The 18,740-nt window shown below is 41.3% G+C and overlaps 2 protein-coding genes across 8 annotated transcripts in view; one reads left to right on the top strand and one right to left on the bottom strand.

Moving 5' to 3' along the window:
* GRM3 (glutamate metabotropic receptor 3) overlaps positions 1-18,740 on the top strand; it is a 106,420-nt gene that overhangs the window by 41,716 nt on the left and 45,964 nt on the right. The window lies entirely within an intron of this gene.
* LOC308177786 (uncharacterized protein) lies at positions 72-18,573 on the bottom strand. Of its 3 annotated transcripts, XM_080555566.1 has the most exons (4): positions 5,705-18,573; positions 5,513-5,558; positions 3,510-3,538; positions 72-533 (listed from the first exon to the last, which is right to left on the bottom strand). In XM_080555566.1, exons 1-4 carry the CDS (start codon positions 5,957-5,959, stop codon positions 363-365), a joined length of 501 nt encoding a protein of 166 aa, XP_080411692.1. In that variant the 5' UTR covers positions 5,960-18,573; the 3' UTR covers positions 72-362. The 3 variants fall into 3 exon arrangements, 2 of the variants coding, with proteins under 2 accessions (XP_080411692.1, XP_080411693.1); XM_080555567.1 differs by lacking the exon at positions 5,513-5,558; XR_013939405.1 differs by lacking the exons at positions 3,510-3,538; positions 5,513-5,558.

Here is an 18,740-nt window from a genome sequence, read left to right as displayed (position 1 = left end):
TATATATATACTATATACTGTATACTATATATAGTATATAGCACATTACAAGCATTAATTCTTAGGACACATCCACAAAGTCAAAAAGTAATATTATCCCTGTTTTATATAGGCACAGAGAGGTGAGCCAAAGACAGAGTTGAGCCTGGAAACAAGTTTCCGAGCACTGTTTTACTTACTAGACTGGACCCCTTCCAAAGAAAGGAGGAGGAATTTGTATGTCACATTGGGAGCCAAAGCCCAAAGCCCGTAGAAAGATTCTCATGGATTTTAATGATTTGACTGTAAAAAATATGGGGTGTACATGAGCTTTCCTAAGAAATTTGGGGAAGTCAATCTTTAAAGGAGAGATTGTCACAAAGTCAGAAAATACTGAAGGGCACCTTCATAGAAAATTCCAGGATGTTCTCTTTCTCACAAAAGGAAAATGGATGTTCAGGGCACTTTTGTTCTGGTCTAAAGTTGTAGAGCTCTCCCCTCTTGGTTCTGCTATGGCCTTTGCAATCACTACCCCAGTGGAATTCAGCATCTTTCTAGAAAAAAAAAAAAAAAAAAAAGAAAAAAAAACCAGCTTTATGAAACATTGGTGAAGTGGCCAAGGTGATGTGATTAAGTGAAAAAACAACAACATTTGTAAAGAGCAATGGGAGATAAATCGCTGTTTCTGGGGAGAAAAAGAAACAAGAGATAATGAAGACCTAAAAAAGAATCTCAGTACACAAAATAGTGTCTACTTTCCCCAACCATAGTGGCCTCGGAACAGGAACCACTTCTTACTACACTCCTGTACTGCAGATGGACACGGCTGTACTAAAGGTAACACCTCTCTGTCCCTAGCTCCTTGGTCTCTTCATTGTTCTTCAATGCCAGTGTTCCCTGAGAATTAGATCGTGGCACTGGGAAAGAAGTGCTTTTTTCTTTGCTTCTTCTGCCATTGATTCACAGCCATGCTTTTTCTCCTTAGCTTCTCATTGTTAAAACATAAGGGATGGTACTTATCCTCAGCAATAAGGTGATTTTTAAGAAGTGAAGAAATAAAAAATATTATTGTTTATTAGTTCAGGTAGTGGAGCGGAGAGAACTGTCTAAAGCTCCTTAAAACAATATTTCTGAATGGAAGTGTTAGGTGTTTAATACGGAAGTAATGAAAGTAAAATGAGGTGTGTGGCAGCTTTCCTTCCATGTTGTCTTGCTGAGCCACCTGGGAAACTAGCAGTCCCCGAGTGAAAATCATGCCATTGCTTTAAACTCACAGCATGCACTGAAGCACAGCTAACGCTCTCCTGTAATTGTTTCCTGAATGTTGAAAGCAGCCAGAAAGCCCACATGCATGCATACTTATATATGCTCATTGCTACTCTTAGCCTGATGGAAATTTTATAAATTGCTTACCCTGTCTGAAACAGTATTGCTTGCAACCAAACATCAACACATTGATTTGAGCAACAGATCTAGGAGTTGAAAATGGGTTATATGAAACAGCAGGCTTAACAGCTGAAAGCATCAAAGCTCCCAGCCTCCATGCTGACCAGCTGATGAGTTTTTAATTCCTTCTCTGTGGCTCCTGAGATGCAACAGACAAGCAGGGACAAATTTGGAAGCTACTCCTGTTGACCTTTATGTATTAATGGAGAAAATTTGCACCTTCTGCCAGAAATGGAAATAATCAGTTGGTGTACTTATATGGAGCTCTAACGGTCATTTAAACATGGTACATGTACTCATTTTGCAGATCTATTTTTCTCTTATTGAAGGTGTTTACAATGAGGACCCACCCACACTTGCTGCAGGGGACATCGACATGCATCTGTCAGAAATTATTTTTTCACTTGTATGTATGTCAGGTAAACTGTTGTCCCAGACAGTAAAAGCAGTTGTGTCCATATTCCTGAAGACAAGATCCAGTTCTATAACACCTGCACATATGAAAATCTCTTAGATCCTCTTCAGAGAAAGTCTTTCTTACTATACTTATTCTAATTCAATACGCTTTGTACTAGATCCATCAAATAAGAGAGGGAAGGAGGAAAGAATTTAATTTTTCCACTTGAAAAATTATAGATCTGTATTTCATTCCTCTCTCTTCCCACATTACACTCATGTTTAATTTAAGATATTAACTGGTTTTAAATAAGGTACTAAGATTCAGTTAAAGTACAAAATATTGTTATTCATTCAGGATGAATGAATTATTCTGAATATCTGGAATGAGAGAAGAAAATGATTTTAATGTTAACAATGGGCTAGATCCATAACAAAATAACTACAATGAAACAAAAGGAATGCTTCACCAGCTTCTAGTGAGTGTGATTACGTTCCTAGCTTAAAACAGGCTGTGGGTACAAGAGAACGCATATTTCAAGCCTATAATACTTCTGACTCAATGAACCAGAGGAGTCAGTCAAAGGTCTCATATTGACTCTAATGAACACTGAATCAGCAACAGATACAAATTCTTAAATTCAGCATAAAAAAATATGAGTTTTATCCCAACCTAAGAGACCCTTTCAGTGGTGCCTGTTCCTAAATTTGTCAAATGTTTCCATCGCATGATTCTCTGAAGAGCGTGACTTGAATGGAAATGCAGGATGTGGTCTAAGTGAGGTTCAGTTTAAGGTGAGCTGAGAGTGGGCTGAGGGTGAGGTTTCAGACAGGGTTTATGTAAGTGTACTGTTGTTTTGTCATTTTAAAAGTGTCTAGCAAGCTTTTATTCCAAAAGCAATTGCAGTTGCTTATGCTTTAAAACAGGGCACTGAGAGTGAGGACAAGAGGCATTTGATCAAGACTTTTGCTAAACCTCTGAGAATATCCTGAAGCTGGTCTGTTACCAGCCCTTCAAAAAAATCACTGCTTACATGTACTCAGGAAAACCCTCTTAAGAGCCCAGTAGCTAAAGACTTTAAAGAGTCTGTCCTCATTCAATGCACTTGAGCCTCTCAGCTCTTCTAGTGCCATCTAGAATAATCCCACACAACAGAGAAGGAGCCTGCATTGCTTCACAGTGCCTGCTTGGGACCACTTTGTCCATTCAAAGAATGACAAGAGCACAGAGGCAAAGTCAGGATTTCAGTGCAATTGGTGTTCTCAGCTACCAGCCGTACTGGGGGCGACAACCAGAAGGGTCATGTCTCTGTTGTCAATGTAATCAGGTAGATTGAAAGAAAAGGAAAAAAAAAAAAAAAAGAAAGAAAGAAAAGGAACACCAAAAAAACATGCCACTGGAATGATAAGGGCACCCAGAGTGTCTTAGAATGGATGAATAGCTTGAGAGAAAAAGGCTGCAGAGACGAGGAGCAGAAAGACTTGAAAGAGGAGCCCAAGAGGATTATGACTGGGAACAAGGAGTGCAAAAAGGCTGAGAGCTGATGAAGGATGGAGCTGAGCAGTGATCAATGCAGGGAGCAGTTGACAGACTGAAGAAATGAAACTCTTAGCATCTGCAAATCTATTGTAAAAAGTAAACATCGTACATACAAGCCTCCTAGCTACAGGGTACCAAGTTAACTCACCGAGTTCGTGCTGGACAAACTTGGGCATGCTGTAAAGATAATAAGAGCATTTATCTGTCATGAATGTAAGCTTATAGATTGATAGATCATTTGATCTCTGTGACTCTATTATGGATTTGCCATTAGCTTTCATCTTTAGCCATGCTGACAGAATCAAAAAACATATTTATTACACTTGGTTGGTTTTAATTGACTCTGCATTTTCCGTGAGTACAGCTGGAATACAGATAAGCTGCAAAAGATACTGACAATCTTCCAGTTTATTCTGGTTTATTCATATTTTTCTAAAAAAAACAAAACAAAACAAAACAAACAAAAAAAAAAAACAACCTGAAAAGCATATCACAGATGCATTCTTCTGTAAAAGCATTATGTAAGTTTTGAAGGAGAATAAACTAGCATTAGCCATACAAGAGAGAAATGTGCTGTGCAAAAAGAAAGAAAGAAAGAAAAAAAAAAAAAAAGCTTATCCTCTGGGCTCAACGAACAAAACAGCTCAAAGCCAGCAAATCAATGATTTCAGAGTTCAGCTAAGACACTACCCATAGAGGGAATGGATTTGCAAAATGTGAATTCTTCCTATTTCATATGGCTCTTATCACATTAGGGTGCTTTTCAGTATTAAGGCACACAGGAGTCTGATAGTATACAAATAATGTGACAGAGGGGCTGGTCTTTAGCTATATCAAAAAGGTAAATTTGCTGATTTGCTGAAGGGGGAATCCATCTTATCTGGACATCTTTGTTGTAGATGTCTGCATGCGAACTAGCTGTCTTGACTTAATGTGGATTAAATCAATATAGTCAACAGAGCGGAGGGTGTGATTCAGCCTAAAATGGATGCCAATATTTGATTAAACAAATTGCACGCCCAACTCTTTTGGCTACACTGACCTCACTGAATAAATGGGAATCTAATGAGTTCACTTCATGTAGAAAACTCCATTGGCTGGATCCACAGGACCTCTTCACTGTCAGTGGCACCCAGGTGCCATCCAGGTTCCTAAGGAGATACAGCTTATTAATTACACTAATGGTCAATTCTAATAAAGTTTGAATGCTAGCCAGTTTCATCAAAAATGGTCAAAATGTAGACCTCAAAGATATTCATTTTTTACAGGTTTCCTTTTGAGGAAGGGAAGGTGGGTGAGTAAGAGAATCAGAACAAGATTAAAATCCCACTAAAAAAGAAAGGCTAGAGAGTGAGCTCAGCCACAATATCAGACACCTGAGAACCCTCCATGGAGAGAGCTACAGGAAAATAGACTTTCCATAAACCTCCTTTGGGGTATGTCACTGTTGTAACTTGTCTTACATCAGCTGGAAACTGCCAGACAATGTATCAGTCCTGGAAATAAAATAAAATGCCCTGGCCTTATAGCACATCAGAAAGAAAAAACACAAGCTGAGACTCAGTGTAGCTTGGGTTTGAGCGAAATTCGTGGAACTTTGGCTCTGATTTCAGTAAGCCTTGATTTCATACCTTGTAGCTTTGTTTTAGAGAGGAAAGCCTAACAGGAGAGGCACACGTAACAGTTTGGTAGGGTTTTCAAACCAGTGAGAAATCCTTAAGTCAGGCCAACAGACCATCTCTGGCACTTGTTACCTCTGCATGAGATAGCTTCACATTGCAGATGGAGGTGTCTGTTCTGCGACCCACTAGCATGGATTAAAAACTGCAGCCTGTGAGAAGACAAATGTGGGCTGTTTCTTACATAATTTGTTTGTTTTGTATTGGAGAGAGGTCATAGGATTAACCATTTCAGTACTGTCACCTGCTTTCACAGCGTTCATTCACCTTGAATGTAGGTTTTTCATTCCTGTGTGTAGCAGGAAAAGGCTGAGGATTTTGGCCACACTGATTCTGATTTCCTAAGGAAAACTACGCCAGCACCCTTCATGGCAGCTGGGTCGGAGACCTGAAGGGTTGCCAAACTGAGCCTGGTGGTCTTAGAAGCACATCGCATTGTCTGATTTAAAACTCTGTAACCTACAGTTCTCACCTGCAAACCACCGTGTAGCGTAAAGGTATAGGATTTTGCCAAAGCCCTAGAAAGCAAACAAATTTCAGTTTCCCCTTAAAATTGCTTCATTTTTCCATGCTTGCTCTCCTCCCACAATTTGCCTCTGCCCAGGCACCATTAATGAGACTCCCAAAATTTGTCCTGAGGTTCAGCAATGGCTTGACTACAAACCTGTTGCTGCACTAGTGCTGGAGCAGAGCAACTCCCAGGGCTCCCGTTTGCTTCCTGATTTCTCTCCTTGCTCCACCAAAGAGATCTCTGCAGTTCATCACCTGTGATGTAGGATTCTTCTCCTCTTACAGCTGTGGGGCTGGTGTAGGGTGGAGTGCCACAGCCCAAGCCTCCCTCCCTCCCTTTGCTCCCCACACATCTGTACAAGGGGCAGAAGAAGGTCGCCTGCTCTCCTCTGCCATGTTCCTGCCCCATGAAGCAAGCTGTGGATTTAGAAGGATATGCCCTTGAGGGGAATGCAGTCTGGATCACAATCTGGCATGTACGATTCCTAACCTACTTTTTTTTTTTTTTTTGTGTGTGTGCACCTGGCCTTGTGGTTTTCCAGCTCACATTTTTCAATCAGTGTTCGACAGAAGAATCTGGGGCAACTATCAGAGAACAGCATTCTTTGCGCTCCTGCTGCAGCATGGACAGTGCTGCTGATGTTCCTGCGGTCAGGAGAAATTTTGGCAGATGTGGAGCTTCTCCCTGATCAAAGCAAGGAAGTGCAAGGAAAGAAAAGAAATCCTCATGTCTGGTTCAGTTTTGTTAACAAATACATGGAGTGACTCTTGGCCGGTTCCTGGATTCTTTAATCAGATTATTATTCATTCATGCTGGCTTCAGTGAAATTTAGGATAAAAGTATTAATCTTAAATTGCAATAAGAACTGTAATAACAAAAGAGCTTGTTATTACAAGGCACCCAGGCCACACAGAAAGCAGAATATTCAGCACTGACCCTCCCAAAATAAATCAGATCTAACTCCTCCTGGAGTGAGAGAGGAGTACATCCCTAATGTGGACTGTATCTTTCAAGAAATAATAAACCTCTATCCAAAAAGAAATGCAAAAGAGTTTTAACTCTTCCTTGACCAAAACCCACCATGGGGTTTTCTGTAGTGGTGGCAGCACCTTCAGAGTGTATTTCAACCCACCCAGGACATGAACTGCCATTTGGAAGTTCCTGTCTTCCTCCACTGACTGTAAAGGAAACCAAACAGGAATCTCACTTTGTCTGCCTAAAATTAGATATGAAAATTTTTCTTCAGTGGAAAAAGTTGGAAATTGTCTTATATCTTCTGGTGTTGATCCAGACACATCACCTTTCCAGTATAAAAATGAGAGGCACAACATCTGGAAGGTGAGTGGATCAAGCAAGGAGGCGGTTCTCCCCATGAAAAAATTAGAGGTGTTTTTCCTTGGTGACCTCCAGAACCTCATTTCAAAATTCTGAAGGTAGTTTGGTGGATGTGAACAGTTTTATGGGTTCAAAGGGCAGATGCACTTTTTTGCAGAAGGCAAATCTACTGACAGCTAATAAATCCAAAGAAATTACCCCCAGCACAGAAACCCTCTGAGCTGTAAATTGTTGGAGGTTGCGAGCATGTTCCTGGGAGGCAGCAATATGCACTTGTTCGATTTTTGCTGTCTTTCCTAGGCACCAGCTTTAACCACTGCCAGAGAAGCCTACAGGGAAGGTTCACTGTTCACAGTCCACCTACAAATTAAGATCTAGATTCTCTCTGCTGGTGCACTCATGTCTTCCTACAGAAACCAAGCAGGAGACACTGATTTGTGCAAACCACAGAAGTAGTGTCAATGCAGTAAAAGCTCGTTGTCCTGTAAACAGCCACTACAAGGTACAGAGAGCTTCAGTGGCTGTCCCACATCATGCAGCTGTCCGTATGGTGCCCGAAAACCTTTTTCGGGTCCTAGTCAGTTTGGCATTCTTGTACACTAGTTCTCTGACTAGAGTTTTGACTTGGATGAGTCAGGATGATAGAGTTTTGACTCTGACTAGGATTTCCCAAGGACTTTTTATGTAGAAGGATCTCATTAGCCAAAATGTCTCCTCCTGAATGGTTTTAAACAATTAACACGATTCTTTGAAAGAGTAAAGGATGAGTAGGGATATTTTCATCTGGCCTTTTGTAAGATGTTGCCATACGTGAGAACAGAGGTCAATTTTAGTCAGGTTTAGGAAGAAGCAAATAAAGGATTGAATTACCAGCTATCTCCTAAATTCACCAGGAATTCTTAAAATTATTCATGTTGGCTCCTCCTCTGCTCTATCAACCATAAAATTCTCATGTCTGAGATTTGGCACCACAGAGAAGATCCTCACAAGAAGTGTCACAGACACAAGGTGTGCTTTGTCCTGCAGCACAGCTGGTCCCTTCACCAGCTACCAGGCATGCTGGTGGAGAACACTAATAACATTTGAGAAACACTACGTAGGGTCTGTGTCTTTCCCTGCCTTCATTACCAAGGAGTTCCCCCCTCACACTTTCCTACCATTAAGTATTTTGGCAAAGGTATTGAGGACCTGCCTGATATGCCAACAAACTCAGTTCTGTTGCTGATCGGATGGCTGAAATGCCATTTACTGCCTGTGCACAGAAGAATAAAGACAAAGCCAGGGCTAGAGAAAGCTGTTCCTTGTGCTGCACTGAACTGAGGGTGCCAGACCACAGGTGGCAAGGTCCCCAGGGTGTCCTGGAACAAATGGTGGTTAGATCCATGGTGGGCCATAAATCTGTGATTGCACATAGCACGCTGCTGTATCTCACCATTTATAATTTGTGCTAAGTGCCCCTATACATTTTGAATTAAACAGTTGTTGCCATAGCAATAGCCATTTACAGTGAGAGAAGGCAGCAAGCGTGTTGGGGACGTGAGGATCTGATCTGGCTCTTCACATAAAAATATATATGTATGTATATCTTTTGTTGTGAAGCCACATGAAAGGACCAAGCAAATGGCTTATGTGAGGTCTGAGGGATGGACAGAGGAGACGGAAAGAGGAGCAGCTCAATGCAGTCTGGAGGTGTTTTGTCCAGGGTGCACTTTTACCTATGAGCTGGGTCAGAAAAGGAAAAAAGCCTGCATAATATTGACATTATATTTGGTGTCGTGCCAGTAGAAGTCACTCCCTTAGTCAGCATGAGGCATGTTTGTTACCGCTTTTGTGGGATATAACTTTCCAGAAACAGGAAAAATTGGCTTTCGTGGGTTTATTTTTATTTTTATAAAAATAAGAATTAAAAAATGTACTGCTAGCTCTTTAGTAGGAAATGCTTTTCAGCAATCTACTCCTTGTTTATATTAGATTATTTGCCAAGGCACAGGCTGCCAAAAAGTCAATCAATAATGCAAGTATTGTATTACTGCATTTCAGGTCATCTTCTAAGATTTTTCTTCGCTGCTACCACTAGCATTTCTGATGGCTCTGATTAGAACTCCTATCTTTTTATTTTTGCTTTAAGACACCTCTTTGTAAAGTGAGAAAACTTTATGAAAATTCATAGAGCTTACATAGCCATAAAAAAACAGTTAGGACAAAGTGCAGCCCGCGTACCTGAGCATGTTTCTCTGGGGACTTTGGCACAGTTCAGTCTCCTTCTGACTAAATCTGGCTAATAAGTGGAGATAAGTGTCATTCTCCCTTGACCAGCAAGTGCAGGCAATGCCTGAAGTTAAATGTTTTGGGGATTCTCAGCCTAAGCATGAGCAGCATTAAGTGGTGCAGAAGAGCAGGCAGTTTGCATCACTGGCTGGGAACCAAATTCTGTCAAAGTCTCAGATTAATCTGCTTGTGGATGGTCTTTTTAAAATCCATATATTCATACCAGAGCATCCAAGTTTGAAAAATATAGCCATAAACCTACTGTGGCATAACTTGTCTGCCCATGAGACGAGACAGGGTCATGGATCAGAATTAAATGCTATTGGGTTCCCGTAAGTGTACACGATTTAGGATTTGAAAATAATTTGAGCTCAAAAGAGAGAAATAAAAGTGAATGTCTAAGCACAGTTCTGTGTTGTTGCTTGTTTCTCAGTAAAAAAGAAACCACCAGACCCTGTTCCCTCTCGGTGACATTACCTGCTTCTAAGGGCAAGTCAAGTGAATGGCAGCTCTGAGAGACTGAGGATATTTTTTCCATCAAGCTCCCAGTGGTACTTTCTGGCAGAGACAAGGCAATCTCACACCTTTCTTTGTTGACTGGGGAATAAAAACACAAAGCAGAACTCTTAAGTCTTCAGAACCCATAGGTTTCTGTAGTTTACTGATCTACAACAGCTGTGAATCAAGTTCACTAAAATTTTTAGAACAATCCAGTTCCTCACAATAGCTGAATGAAGCTTTTGTTTCCAGTAAACTTCTGTGACATTTGTGATTAAAATTATAAAGCAAGTAAGCACAATTCACAATCAATTATGTTTTATTAATGTTTTTTTAATACACGCCACAGCCCAGTAATCATGAAGCTGCTCAACAGTGTTGTTCTGAAATCAGCTAATAGCAGGATGTAATTTGCAGCAGTCTCTGTTCACTTACAAAACACTTGCTCCGTTAATTGTGATTTCACACTCCACTGAATGCTGTAGCCTGGAGGTAACATTTATGCGATGGACGAGTTACCAGTCTGGGCTCTGGTGCCTTCGTATGAGGGGGAAGGGATGAGGGGGAAGGGATCATTTAGAGAGAGGCTACTGTTAAATTTTTAATCCTTTCATTCTGAAAAAAAAAAAAAAAAAAAAACTAACATAACACACCCCACACACAACACACACATCAGCAGCAAAAAAAGCTACAATCCACTGCTAAACTCTTCAATTCTTTCCTTTCCTCATAAACCTGAACAGAGTCTTTCACCATTTTGATCCTTTTCTACTGTTCTTTGATTTTATCAAGAGCATAACAAAACGTACGACCAGCAGGTGAGACCCTATTCATGTAATCCTCCCAAAGCAAGTATCTGAGTTTTCATTAAAAATATTTCTGTGGCCTTTGAAGGTCTCCAGAGACATCCAGAGACGTGTGTTTCTTAACAGGGTCCCGAAGTCAGAATAATCAGGAGATTCTCCTGAGGGAGGTCAAAGGTGCCTAAAATGTTGCCATATGCTAAGTATGCAAGTTAGGCAGATTGATTCTCATCAGTAAATGGTTGGTGGTGGTGAGACAGAGCGCAGCACTGAACAGCCACGGGCAAGGCAACAGCTCCTGCTCTGAAGAGCTCCCAGTGCGTGTGTCAGAGGGAGAAATATTGCCTGATCTGACAAAGGGGAGAAACCATCTTGGAAAATTCACAGCTGAGTGTTTTGTACTGCTGTGGCAATCACGGAGACACAGCTCAGGTCAGACAGCGTTGGGATCACCAACCTCAGAAGGCTTTTCTTTGACTTGGGACCAAGTCACGGGTGGGTGAGGATGAGCCATGGAGGCGGCTTGGCCTACTTGCGGCCTTCGCCTTCACTGTACCAGGAAAGTTTCTCCTGACCTGATGGTGAGGTGGAGTGTACTGGACCATATCTGAATGCAGCTACCTGGGGCTCCAGGCCAGGATTAGGTCCCACTGTCACCTTAGGTGACAGCAAAAATCATCCCTCATGCAGGTAAAGAGAAAGAGTACAGACAACTTTACCAGGCCTGCATGACTAACCCTGGCAGTGCTAGCAGCCAAACTGAATCTCAACAGAAGCACTAGTGAGAAAGGACTCTGCCCTCCACATATGCAGAGGTTCAGCTGTATTTTGGCCCCGCTGCCACAATGTGATGGAAATGTCTTGGCAGAGGAGCGATGAGAGTGAAATCTGGCAGCTCGTACCGATGCCATTCGGAGGGAGCCAAGAACGCGCAGGCAGAGCACATCAGCTGGAGATGCTCACTGAGAGATATGGGCCCTGGAAAAACTCTGCAGATGTTCCGGAGTGATGACAGGCGGTTAGGAGCACAGGACAGAAATGAGCTCTGTGAGGGCAGGGTAAAAAAAAAAAAAGGAAGAAAAAAAAAAGTCATGGTTAAGAATCAAGTGAGAGAGAAAGGCTACACACTTGTCCAGAGACTAAATGCACAGGTACCCCTTAAGCAGACATTAACTTCACCAGCTAAGCTTCGCTTTCATCAAGCACAGGTATTTAAGCTCCTCTTACTAAAAGCTACATCGAAGGACATGATGCTGAATGGTTCACAACAACTCTACATTTGTGCCGTACATTTATTAACTCTCTCACCCAGCCTTTTTCATTGCTGACCTTAGCATGGTGATGGCATCCCCGCAGCACCCAGCAGGAATAATTGCCGTGACATCTACAGGTCACTGAAGTCAGCTGCTCCTTTGTCCCCAAAGTCTTTGTATTCCCACTTTTCCTATTCCATGTGTTTCTGGGACCCCACAGGAAGACTGAGTCTAAAGTCGAATAACACACAATCAATAAGCAGACAGCACTTGTCTGTTCATCGCTGTCTCTGCTGATGTGCTTTCAGCTGTCGCCAATGCCTGGAAGAAATAAGCAGATGGATAAAAAGCAGTAGGATTCAGCTCAATCCAAAAAAGACAGACGGGAAGATGGTGGGACTTGCAAAGGTCTAACCCTGCATTACATCAAGATTATTACACCACAAATTGTCCAGATGGTGCAAAGCCTCAGGCTCATGGCTCGGCTTCCCAATACACTTGAATATACTTATTGTCAAAGTACTGAAGAAACTCAGACGAGTTAGGAGACTGGATGGCCTGACCCAGATCTCTAGCTGTGGGGGTCTGCTTACTGCAGCTCTGTCTTCTGAGACCAAATTCACTATGAAGGGCTCAGCCAGTGCCAAATGCATTCACTTGATTTAATAAGAAGCAAAGACCCATATTTCCACATCACATTAATGTCCTGTAATCTCCACTGGCTCCTTGTTCCTCGCTAGGCTAAATTAATAGGTCCTGTTGTAATCTACAGAGTCCTCTAATATCTAGAAACTTCAAGAATATCACATCAGAGACATTTGTTTTCCTGTGAACTGAATATTTTAAATTCTATTTTTGAAACGGGATGAATATGCCATAGATTTCTGAGGCAAGGGCTGGGCATCTGTTGTATGTTGACACTGTAGAAACCATAAAGCATCTCTTGTTGATGCTAACACAGCACAAACAGTAATGCGGTGTTCTGATTTCTTTTTCACTTTTTCTCTATCATAATAGAATATAAATTTGTATTTTAAGAGGAATAATCTCCTTCTACACTGACATTTTAAGTCCTGCTTTGGATGTCATTCTTTATATCGAAATCACCCCCCAAAATTTTAAGGTTTTTCGAATAGATCAGCAACAATTCTACAATATGCCATGCATGGTATAAACTAGTATCGCTTGTGTATTTACAGTACTGGCAGTGGTAATTGTATTAATTAATGTTTTTCAAGCACAGATCTCCAAGTTGAAATGCAAGGAACAAAATCACCTAGCTATAAAGCCATTTTTATCATTTTTTTTTCTCAAGGAAATAAAATAAAATAAATAAATAATTATAGATATAACAGCCAGAAAGTGAAAATCACTTTGATTTATTTTCAGCAAATTTATGCGTCAGCACCTGATTAACATTTCATGAAGGAAATATCTTCATTTTCATGGAAGAAATTTACTTGTTTTCTCTATCTCACTATCCTTTCTGCAACTTTTTTTCCTCTTCTTTTTGCTTCCTGATTCAAGCTATCAAATTTCAGCCAGCCAGAATCAGGATGTGAGCAATTTGTGTACCTGGCACATATCTGCCACTGTAAGCCTTGGGTTCCTTTAAAAATATTATTTTTTTCCAGAGGTGATGACACCCCTAATTATAATTGGTAAGGAGACTCAATCTTTTCTATCACTCTTTTCCGATGAAATGAGACATCTTATCTTTCAGAGCAGTTCTCATCAGGCGTTAAGGTCAAGTTCTGGCAGAGCACATATAAATGTGCCAAATGTGTTGGATGAGCAATGCTGCTGTGCAAGTTATCCATGATCTCCGGGAGAAAGACATCGTGGCGTTTAACTTGTTGTGTCAGTCCTTAAAGACACACCAGAATTTTGAGGCAGAATTGGAACTGTTTTAGAAATGTGCTTCCCTAGGCTGAGATTTGTAGGGCACAGCAAGGGCTGAGGGAAAGATATGTGTCCTTTGGGGTGCCCTTGGAGACAGATATATTGATGGAACTACTAGCTTCAGTGTTATAATGTGCAACAAGAGCACAGGCATGGGGAGCCTCCCCTGTGACCTTCCACCGGGCATAGCCCTCCTCTAAAGAAAGTTTATTAAGGGTGATAGGTGATACCAAGTTGACATATGGCTCCAGCACCACAATATCACATTATAGTCCTGAATAATGCAGTAAAAATCCACAACTGCCAAGAGAGAGCCACCCACAATAAATCTAAACATAATCTTCTCCAGCACCCACTTCAGCTCTTGTTGCATCCTCTCTCAGGAAGACGGGTAAACAGATAAGCCTTGCAAAACACTGCAAGGGGGAAAAATGTGGGACAATTTAAATAGCACAGAGTAGGGATGAGGAAAAAAAAAAAACATCCAGAATTTTAGCCCATTCATGGAGACTGAGACATTTGCTAGTTAGTTAATGGCATTAAAAACCAGGTAGGAGATCTGAGGTGCAATCAGTAAAGTTTCTTGTCCTGTCCTTAGCCTTATAAGTGGAGAACTGGAAAGTCTACAGCTGTTGGATAGCCTGCCAATGCCAGGCATTGGTACTGATATGGTGGAAGGTGTCAGAAAATTTGTCACCGCTCTATGAACAATCATACTCCACTTACAAGTCATCAGGCTAAACGAAAGATGGAATTGCATTTCTTTTCAGAGTTTGACACTTAGAAAAATAGACTGCAGTGCCCAAGGCACTAAGCCTAACAAGGATTCACTCCTGAACTGATAGCACAGGTGGATCTGCTCTCTGAGCTCAAAGCAAAAAGCCTGCAGAAGACCAGAGCTGTCATGTGGATATAGCCCTGGAAGAAAGCCACAAAAGAGATTTTGTTTTGTAGATGATATCGCTGGGATACTGAACGTGGAAAACCCAGACATCCTTTTTCTCATTCTTGTTGCTTTCATGGAAAGAAGTATGTGCACATCTATAGTAAATAAGCAAACTGGCACCCAGTGCTGAATTTGTGCAATCAGCTTTTTACAAGCACGGAAATAGTATGAGAAGAAAAAAAAAAAAAAAAAAAAAAAAGAGAGAGAGAGAGAGAATATTACAGACCAAGAGACAAGCTTATTTTCAACAAAAGCCACACAGCTGCTTTCTTAACACAAGTGAGTCAGTTTTTCTGAGGGAAGTGCTGACAGAGTCCCCCAAGAGCAGATGTCACTCTCCCCTGGGGACCTTTGTGGTGGAAAGAGAAGGGGCTCCAAAGGCAGAGTGCCCAGTGAAGGTAGGTGTCTCACAAGCCGAGTGCTGCTGGCTGAAATTCGTGTAGGGAAGTGCTGGCAGAAGCTTGCTGATCCAGACATAGAAACCTTTCTCTTCCCGCCTGTTTCTGTTTATTTTTCATTTTGATATTTGGATTGCTTCTACGCCTAGGCTTTACATCTATTTCCACCAGGGATCCACAGTCTATTGGGCTGTACGTATTTTTAATAATTTTGATATTAAGGGAACACCTAGAACAACATAACCCTGCCCACAGCTGGAGTTAAAACATTAAACACAAATGATAAATGAGAGAATTGCAGTATGATCAACAGGCACTCCTTTATGAAATGTTAACCTGCCATCCCCAAAGCATGCTTTTAGAGGGCTGTTATTGCAAAGCCCAGCTGGTATTGTCAGTGTGGTGAAATGGCAAGGGTCAGCTCAGGGTGCTAACTGAGTAGCATAGTTCAGGGCAGGAATATGACCTGTATTAGCCTGGAATAGGTACAAAATGTCTGTATATACATTTGTGAATTATGCAAGCTGCAGAGAAGGCATGTGGGAGGTGCATGCCAGAGAGAAAAGGAGAGAAACTGCGATGCGAGCCCATCTTTGCGAGCTGCTTTAAAATAACCTCCCTTCTTCACATCAAGCTGTCTGTTCGGTGTCACCATAGTGACTCCACTCACCGGCCACCCAAATCTCGCGTCTTCCTTCAGGTGTCACCCCAACGAGAAACCATTGCCCCTGGAAGCACCACTCCTTGAGAGCCCCGAGGGGAAGCCCTCTGAACCAAGCAGCCTTTGCACTAACGCTTCCACTGCCTGACCCACATACAACAGCTTTGCTCTTCTACAGGATGCTGCAATGCCTCTACACAGGCAGCAGGACGCAGGCTACCAAGCCTGCAGAAAGAGAGAAACATATCTGGTGCTCAGCACAGCGTTCTTGGTAACTGCCTCCTGTTTATAAATGAAGAATTTAAACACATAAGACAGGATGATCATGTTTTCCTGGAAAGCAGGATGCTGCCTGTGTGGTGTCTCCCTACAGTGTCAAGACAGAGTAGTTCGTTTTGATTGTAGAGATTCTTTCAGATTAAAGAAAAAAAGATGAAAGTCCCTGGCTTGTATGTCTGGTGTAGATCTTCACAGGCATTGCCAAGCAGAAGGCTAAGGTGGCAGACCCCACCCATGGGCACCAAACGGCGTGTCCCCAGCTAGAGCAGGATCCTGGGGCTGAGCCATCCCTGTTCTCCAGGCCCCGTGGGCTTCCCACTACCTCCTCCCTTCCCATCCCTGGACATCTTCAGCAATCCTCAACACAAAGTGTCAAGGAAACAGAGAAATGGTCATGCCTATTCCCAGCTCTCAGCTTCTCCAGTTGCTCCTTGACTTCTGCTGGGAATAATCCTCTGCTCTGCCATGATTTATGCATTTCCCTCAGCAGGGCAAGCTTCATTGGTAAAATATAGAAAATATAGAAATCCTTTGCATTATCTGTAGGGAAAACCATTTCTCCAAACCATAGCAGCATTCATTTCATATACACCCTCTTCATGTGCAATGTACAAACATTTTGAGATCCCTTTCTAATATTTACCACTGACTTACCTGAAACACAGACCCCTCAGACACAAATATGATGCAAGCTGAATGGTGACACCATTTGAATCAACTAGCACCTATGAAGGAAGCAGGGGTATGAAAACAACCTCCTTGTCATTCATGGTAAATCCGTGCTCTAGGCATGTCTTTGAGAGGTTTTAGAATACCTTATAGGTTTTCCTGGAACCATGGGGTGCAGGGCACTCAAAATCATGTTTTTCAATGCCTAAAGGGAAGCAGAGCCCTTTTCAAAGTTTGATAGTGATTGTGAGTGCCAATCAAATGAAAATCTGGACTTAGACTCTTCTGAGAATCTCATTTCATCTTTCTGTGCCTCTTTTTCCCCAAGTGTTAAACAGGGAAAAATATTTTATGAGTGTTGCAAGGATAAATATATGAATATTTGCTGAGATACAGTGATGATAGAAGCTACAGAAGTAAATAGGATGAATATTACAAGGGGAAAAAAAATAAAAAGGTCTGTTTTTATCCATATGGTTTATTAATGACTGAGAACAGTGGAAGTTGGTCCAACTGAATTATTAAGCACACAAAAAAGTATATGACAAATGTTACCCTTTTGTCTGTTAATTATTTGCAATTGGATATTGTCACCATGTTTATATGTCCTGTATACGCTTGAATATTATTTGACAAATTATAGTACTAAGTCTGAAACAGAAATGACTACTGAACACAGTTACTTCATTACTCCTCCTAACATTACAGAGAAAAGATATTTTCTTAAATTGGTTAATAAACCAAATGTGATCAGCAATCTGGCTTGCTTATAGATCACTGGGAGATGATGAAGCTTGTTTTCTATTGATATATCACTTATTTCTGAACGGAAAAAGCTGCTGAGACAACCTGCAGCTCAGACTACACACATATTACAAGGATTGGAGAGAAAGACCTTTAATTATGCATATGACACCTTTAAGAGAGAACTTTGTTGGAGTAAATATGAATAAAACACAATCTTTCACACAATTTGGTACAGCAACATTGAAATTGTACCTGGATAAACAACTGCCTTGGAATAAGCTTGCTCATCCACCATTCACTGTTAAATCTTAGTTGTTGCTTATTTCAATTCTTTTGTGTTAAACACTTCTAAATTATAAATAACCATGCAAGTGTTATAGTAATATATATTCTGCTAATAAAAAGGTAAGTACAGAAATAAATTATTAAAGTGATCTATTTAGATATTACCATACCTGATGTATCTGAGGAGTTGGAGCCACATTGACATATTTGAAGAGATATTGACAAGGAGTCCTGAGATAAATCATGCATCTATATTGCATAAATAGAATTTCTGTATGAGTTACAGAATTGTTGCAAAATTATCTTCACTCTAAAGCTTGATTTTTCTCCTTTTAAGGTCATTGGCAAAATATCTCGACCTTAGTGAGAGTAAAATTATATCCTAAGTACATACATCACTGCTCTGTTCTCCCTGTGATCCAAGCACTGATCTGTGATTAACATTAAAGAGAGCAAGTCCAGCTGTAGGCATTTTCATGCCCTAAGCAAGCATCAAGTACAAGATTCCTCCTTGTCATGTCTCCTCTTTTTCTCTTTCATCTTTTTTTTTTTTTTCTTTTTTGACTTAATTTGCTTGCAAGAAATTCTTTTGTGCCTTAAGGAGGGATGATTTTGTGATTAAGGCATTTGACGAAGATTCAGGTTCAATTTCCAGGCCTTCCACATAATAATTAGCCTTGGTAGGTCACTTAGTACAGTGCCTTGCAGAACTACAATGCTAATAACAAAAACGGACCACAAACCATTCTCTGTTGCTGAGACAAACCAGCATTAAAGGGACAAAAGTCTGTGGCCGCATCCGAACTGTTCATTGGGAATGGTGTCTGGTCTCTGCTTGCCCATGTAGCATATCCAGGCAGCATTTAGAAAAGTGCTGGTTGACCTGAGTCAAACCCCTGCCAGGGAGCATGCTGACAGTATAATGGCACAACATGGCTTTGTTTGTCTGTCTAATATACAGCCCTCATTTCCCACCTGGTAAAACAGGGCTTCTCCTGTGTTTCAGACAACTCGTGCAGCCCAAAAATAGAGGTGAAACCACAAGAGGAGGATTTCTTCCACCCTCTCATTGCTCAAGCAGGCTGGTAAAGGAGGGCAGGGCAGGTGGACTTCAGCCAGAGACTTTTGATCTGAAGGCCAAGTGC

This window comes from Anser brachyrhynchus (assembly GCF_964034855.1).
Source record: "Anser brachyrhynchus genome assembly, chromosome: 1".
NCBI classification, from domain to species: Eukaryota; Metazoa; Chordata; class Aves; order Anseriformes; family Anatidae; genus Anser; species Anser brachyrhynchus.
The sequence above is the reverse complement of the archived record's forward strand: the minus strand, read 5'-3'. Positions and strand labels throughout refer to the sequence as shown.

Excerpts from the sequence above, each read along its gene's own strand:
- LOC308177786 (XM_080555566.1), bottom strand. The coding sequence starts at position 5,959 with ATGGGGCAGGAACATGGCAGAGGAGAGCAGGCGACCTTCTTCTGCCCC. Across the intron at positions 5,559-5,704 it reads CAGCACTAGTGCAGCAACAG|GGCTTTGGCAAAATCCTATA; the intron begins GTTTGTAGTCAA and ends TTTGCTTTCTAG. Across the intron at positions 3,539-5,512 it reads CGCTACACGGTGGTTTGCAG|CATGCCCAAGTTTGTCCAGC; the intron begins GTGAGAACTGTA and ends TTATCTTTACAG.